This window comes from Procambarus clarkii, chromosome 26, assembly GCF_040958095.1.
Source record: "Procambarus clarkii isolate CNS0578487 chromosome 26, FALCON_Pclarkii_2.0, whole genome shotgun sequence".
Classification (NCBI taxonomy): Eukaryota; Metazoa; Arthropoda; class Malacostraca; order Decapoda; family Cambaridae; genus Procambarus; species Procambarus clarkii.
This window is the reverse complement of record NC_091175.1, coordinates 45,029,085-45,035,765: the sequence shown is the minus strand read 5'-3', so window position 1 is coordinate 45,035,765 and position 6,681 is coordinate 45,029,085. Positions and strand designations below refer to the sequence as shown.

The window sequence follows — 6,681 nt, the reverse complement described above, 5'->3', positions numbered from 1 at the left end:
CTGAACGCGTTTCGTAATGCTTATTACATTTTCTTTCCATTTGTAGATGGTGTCCATCTACAATGGGCACCATCGAGCAGAGGGTCTTAGTTGACATGGACTTGATACCCGCCATATACTGCAAGTATGTTGACATTTTTACACAGGTACCTGATGCCAGACGTCTGCAGCAGCTGAAGGAGGCATTTGTGCGGAATTCTGTGTTGAGCTTCACTTACGAGATGGAGAATAATGGGAAGCTGCCCTTTCTAGATGTAACAGTCACGGAAAAGAGCGGAGGCTTCCACACTGCAGTCTACACTAAGGAAACATACATAGGAATGTGCCTCAATGCCAAGAGTGACTGCCCAGACAGGTACAAGAGGAGTGTTGTCAATGCTTACGTCGACCGTGCTCTCAGCCACAGCTCGGATTGGAAGTAAGTCGATGAAGAACTCTGTAGGGTAAGGCAGGTCCTAGTCAACAACGGCTTCTCTAATGGTTTCGTTGAATACATCATAAATAGAAAGGTGAAATGCCATGCAACCTCTGAAGAGACAACTAACACAACACCTGTACCCCCTATTAGACTATGTTACAGGAACTTCTTTTCGACGCCTCATAAAACAGAGGAAAACGTCCTGAAAGATATTGTTGATAGGAACGTTATCCCTACAGACAAAAATCAGAAAATACAATTGACAATATATTATGAAACCAAAAAATCGGCCAATGAAAAACTCTCCAGATACCAAGCAGAACGCCTTAAAGGTGACCAACGTCGTCTATGCCTTTAAATGCCCACTTGGGGACTGTAAGCCCCAAAGAACTCAGTATATAGGCAAGACAACAACATCTCTTTCTAGGGAATTAACAATGCATAAGCAACAGGGCGCCGTCAAGGAACATATAATCTCTTCTCACAACCAGTCCATCACCAGAGAAATCTTAACAAACACAGAAATCATCGATAGGAACAGTGATAGCAGGCGCCTCGACATAAGTGAGGCACTACACATCAGAAAGTCAACACCAGCAATCAACAGCCAATTAATGCACAACTATTAAAACAGTTAACACTGAAAAGCATCACTGAAAGTACTCAGAGTATGGGTAACGATGTGTATAAGTGCTATACCGACGGCTCTGTAGAAGAAGGTGGACGATGTACCGGATGTGCATGCAATATATTTGAACAATCTTCTCTCGTACATACAGCAATGAAGCGCGTCAATGACTGGGCAAGTACAACTCAAACCGAACTTGCAGGCATATACCTTGCCACTGAATTTGTAAAAGACAAAGGCAGTGGACTTATATACTGTGACTCACAGAGTGCACTTCTGGCATTGAACGCACATAGTAGTGACACCCAGAAAATATTCAATGATATTCGAATGAATGTTTTAGCTGCTAAAGAAAACAGATTTGAAATTAAATTCCTATGGATACCATCACATGTTGGCATCTCAAGGCATGACACTGTTGATATGCTTGCAAAGACAGCCTGCAGAAAACCAGTGGTAGGAATTGATATGGGTGTTTCATTAGCAGTGACAAAGAGAATACTTGAACAAATATCTAATGAAGATCTCACAGACCTAACAAATTCTCAAAGACCGGAAAGTTGTAGCATTAAATATTATGATAGATATCGTGAGGAAACATTCACATATGGGACTAATAGAACAAGAACCCGGCAATGTGATGTTATAGTGGCCAGAATACGCCTGGGATATAGACGTATCTGGCAGCTTTCTCAAACCCCAAATGTCGAGTACACAATGTGTCAACTTTGTGAAAGAGAAAACATGCACTCTCTTGAACATTATATTGTAGAATGTCCCATACTGACTGACTTTCGCCCTCCTGGGCTAAGGTATGATGAACTCTGTAGTTACTATATGAGTACTGGAACACTTGATGATATATTGGACTTGTACCCAAGATTAACCATGTAATGTATCAATTATATAATGTATGTATATGATGTAACTATATAACCTGAGCTTGTAAAAGCACCTTCATCACCTTCAGTGATTAAGTGCTTAATTGCACACTAGTTTCTCTATCAGCTGTCTCACCCTGTCAGAGTAAAAGAGACAAATGTATGTGAATGCATGTGTGTGTATATATGTATTGTTATAGACTGTGGGTTGGTTGGTGTTGTCGTCGTTGATCCTTCTCTATGGACAACCCAACCCACAACTCGGCAGAGTGCTTATACTAGGAGATCACCCTTGGCGCTTCTGGCTCTTGGAGAGGGGCTCAACGTCACACGTTCAGGGGATGCGGCTCCAACACTTAGCCTCGTTGTCACGTGCACACACCCACTCGAGCCGCTGTGACTCCCCACTCTCTCCTTATGAGATATGATCTCCTCAATCCCCCTATGACTTACTAGTATTACCTCCTACCCTGTCCACAGCAGTGGTTCATGGTTCTTTCTCTCTCTCTCTCCTTCTTTACTACCTCTTGGGAAGCCTCACTAGGACAAGGGCAAACACCAGCAAATTGTGACACATTTACTGAACAAAGCACATACACGATACATACACACATATAATAATAATGAATCCTATACTCTATAATATCACAATCAGGTTGCACTCCAATACCATCAGAACTCTATTATCAGCTTATCAAGTGGTATCCTATCTCCTGGTTCACCACCTGATACTATTAACCTCCTCAAGTTGGTCAAGCCTACACACTGTTGCACCATCAGCAAGATAACATATATATATAGAAAATCAGCATTTGAATGCAATAACATATACCAGTATAAATGTTCATTGATACTTCAGTATAAAAAACTCCTTGACATAAGGATGCCAACAGTCACTCACCTCTCACTGCGTCTTGTACGCTACTGACAACCAAACACTATCAACTCCCTATAAGTAATCCACCAGAACTTCCCCCTTCCACCTCTGGAAGTTCACAACCCTAATATCCTTAGGTTCTTCCGGGCTTCACTACCAGGATCCTCTGCAGCTCCTCCAGGCTGCTATCATGAAGTTTCCTTGTGCAACTACGGTGCTTCACCCTTCTGTTAGGTTCTTCCACAGCTCTCTTGGCTGCTACACCACCTCTACAGAAGCACGTGACACTCCTCTTCACTGCTGCTTCTCCTCACAGCTCGAGGTCCTCTGCTCCACTACCTTGGAGTCTCATCAGCTACATCATCTGCTGGCTTCGAAGTTCTCAGCAACTTCTTCCCCAAAGACAAACCTGCAACCCATCGACACTCCAATAAAATGTTCCCCTTTAACACATAAACAAAAATAACCACACAATATGCTTGCCTCAAACCTCTATCTGTCCTCTACATACAGTGAGAGTGGACTCCCCCGTTTTGGGCGGGTCCATACTCCACCTCGCCTGCGGCGGTCCTCACTCACTGGGAGGGTCTTCCTCCATCCGGAGCCGGGCTCCCTCAGTCGTCCCTCAGAGCTCAGAGCGGACGGACGTCGCTCCGTGCTCCTCCCTCTTCACTCTCCTATTTCAGGCCTTCTGCCTTATTAAAACATGTCTAACCTATAAATAAACATCGCTACTGTCGCTGGGCACACGACCAACTACAAACAATCACTATGAGCTGGCGTTTATCGTGCTTACCACAGATTAATTGGTCGAGGGCGCTTTCCCTCTGACGGCGTCTGGTCAGGGCGCTCCACACAGCCCACAATAATGCTTCTGGGCGATTAAATATCTGCTCGCCGACCAGGACTTGAGACCACAACGTTCCCAGCTCGATTCCACAGCTGGTACGTCTACACACTTCTCTTCTCTTCGAGATATATCACTAGGGGTTCCCTTCTGACGGGAGCTCAAACGGAGCGCGGCTTCCCCCTGCGATGTCTGGCACTCAAGTGAGGTCAAGGTCCTCCAGAAGCGAGCCTCACGCCTCCAGCAAAATGTCCCCATCTCCTAGCCAGTCATTTATCTATTTCCTTACTTACTGCCCATAATCTTAAATTGTTTTACATATCCAACCAGCCATTTTTCATATGGGTTATCACCTCAAATTTTGCTAGACCTTCTAATCAGGTCAGGCTTGACGAATAACTCTCAAGGAGGGAGACTCGTTTCTCCTGTAGGCTGAGATCATAACACTCCCCTCCCCTTATTTTTGAGAGTTATTCCAGTGGCAAAGCTCGGGCTAATACATCCGCCACCACACTGTCTCGTTCTTTAACCGATATACTCTCTTAGGAGTCTACAATTAATTCGTTGCACCTTGCAACATCTGGCTCACAACTCTCCAGAAACATGATCTTCTCATAAACGATTTGACTTCTCTGGCACCTCTTGGCTAGGCTGTCCTCCTTGGACGCCTGCAATCCATTGGTCCACTCTACTTACTGTCTCCACCCTCCGTTTCCTCGTCTTCTTCTCTTCCCGTCCAGAGTCAGACGTCTACTCTCTGTACCTCCTCTGTCGTCTTCACACTTCCATCTACTGCCATTATACTTTCGTCTCCTGTCATCATACTTCACTTCCTCGTCTTCACCGACGATCCTCCCTTTCGTCTCCTCATATATCCGAGACCTCATCCTGTTCGACTCCCACCGAGTCCTCGGCTTTCCTCTATTCCTCCATGCTTGTATCATCTTCCTCTCCCCACACTTTTTACCTCTATGCAACTCCATTTCTTCTCCTTCAACTCTTCTTCGTTCCCTAAAAGTTTCTTCGGGCACTGTATTACATCCAACAGCACTCGACCGTACACGTCGCCTTGCCTCTCCCAGAGTGCTCGTAAGCATCTCTCCACACATACTGTCTCTTCTCCTTTCATTTTCTCGGCTACTACTCTTCTTCACTATCTCTCCGCCACGTTTTCTGTGAAACATGTCAACTCCTGACATCTCAAACAACTTAACTCCACTATCCCTATGCCTCTGTGCTCGTGGACAACGTGACGCTCTACTCCCGTCCTCAGTATGTCCACATCTTTCCTCATTCCTACTCAGCACAGTTGCATTCACCTTCCGATTCTTAATTTCAGCAGTCTGGGCTCTACTCAGGTCCGCTCTCTTCTCACGATTCTTCTTCGGCTGGGCCATCTTCACTTTTGACCTCACCGAGACTTCATTTTCCTGGGCTGGACCTTCATCAAACAGCCATGCTATATCTACGTCGATATCTTCTACCGGTTTAATCGACACTGTCTCATCTTCTCCAGTGTCTTCCTCGTCGGCCACCTCTGCCTTCGTCACTACCGAGACAGGGTACTCAATGGCTTGGCGGTCTCCTGACTCATCTCCCCGGATGTCAGTCAGGTTCACACTCTCAGGTGTCCCACCCGTGCAGTGGCCTTCTGGGCACTCCTCTGGCACAGTCTCCGCTACGACTCTCGGCAACACCTTTGTCCCGCACAAGTCATTCCCCAGGATCACTTGGACTCCTGGAATAGGTATGTCGGGGCACACTCCCAACATCACCTCCGCCGACACATATTCCGACCTTAGCTGGACAGCACATACGGGCATGTCACTCTCCGACAATAACCCATATACCCTCATCTTACTCCTGCCAGCTAACCGTCGATCATTCCCAATCAGGCTTCTCGTAATCAAGCTCTGATTAGCTCCGGTATCTCTTAAGATACCAACTTCTACTTCAGGTTGGCCTCCTACACTGATCCAACCTTTGCTCATGAACGGCCTATACCTCTCGTTCACTAAGTTCGCTCTCTGTGGTTTGTCTCGGAACACATTAGTATATTTACTTCGGGGGTCACACATGGCCAGGGTCACAACTCTCTTGCCCTGCCGACAATATCGCATCACGTGACCCAATCCGTTACAATTGTAACACCTCACCTGGGAAAAGTCTCTTCTATATGTACCAGAGTAGCTCTGACTCTGTCCACTCGTATTGGAGTTCCTCGGGCCAGACGCACTACTCGCACTCTGTGGAGCTTTACTGGACCCTTGATTTCCTGGATAACGATCAGTTTCTCGTTTTGCTCCTCCATCCTCACTTTCAGATGAAGCGCGCGACCTACTCTTCTGAGTTTTAGGGTACTTACTTTTATCTGCCCATTTATCAAAATTTTTCTCACCCCAGACTCTTCTGGGTCTTTCATAATTTCTTCCTCCCCAGACTCCATTGGATCTGCCATTGCTGCGTCTCACCTCGCTTCTCACTCTGTTCTCCCTCAAGCTCTTGTATGCTTCAGTAATCATATCCGCCCTATCTGCGGCATCTTTCACCTCCTTTATCCCTGCTTCTTGGATCTTGAACTTTGTTTCCGGATGCATCATCTCCAAGAACTTCTCCATGACCATCAGTTGCTTCAGGTCAGCGTAAGATCCAACTCCAGCAGCCTCAATCCACTTCTGGAATCGTCTTTCCAGATCTCTTGCTGTCTCAGCAAACGTACATGCTCCAACTTTGCTCATCTCTCTGAAGCGCTTTCTATAAGCTTCTGGGGTTAACTGAAACGAGCGCAATATGCTGCTCTTTACTGTGGCGTAATCCTGGCACTCTTCCAGTGACAATTGGGTGTATGCCTCCCTGGCTGCACCGGTCAATCTTAACTGGACCAGCTGGGCCCATTCCTCCTGTGGCCACTCCTTGATACTGGCTACTTTCTCAAAATGCTCGAAGAAGCTCTCTGCCTCTTCGGGCACAAACAAGGGAATGTCCCTTCTCCCTAACCCTAACATCTGGTGGGTGTGATACCTGGGTGGT

At 46.3% G+C, this 6,681-nt stretch overlaps 1 protein-coding gene across 1 annotated transcript; it reads right to left on the bottom strand.

Moving 5' to 3' along the window:
* Nucleotides 1-2,490: 2,490 nt before the first annotated feature.
* LOC138369056 (uncharacterized) lies at nt 2,491-6,594 on the bottom strand. The gene is made up of 2 exons (XM_069331997.1): nt 3,601-6,594; nt 2,491-3,213 (listed from the first exon to the last, which is right to left on the bottom strand). The coding sequence occupies exon 1, from the start codon at nt 6,387-6,389 to the stop codon at nt 4,344-4,346; it is 2,046 nt and encodes a 681-aa protein (XP_069188098.1). The 5' UTR covers nt 6,390-6,594; the 3' UTR covers nt 2,491-3,213; nt 3,601-4,343.
* Between the last annotated feature and the right edge of the window lie 87 nt (nt 6,595-6,681).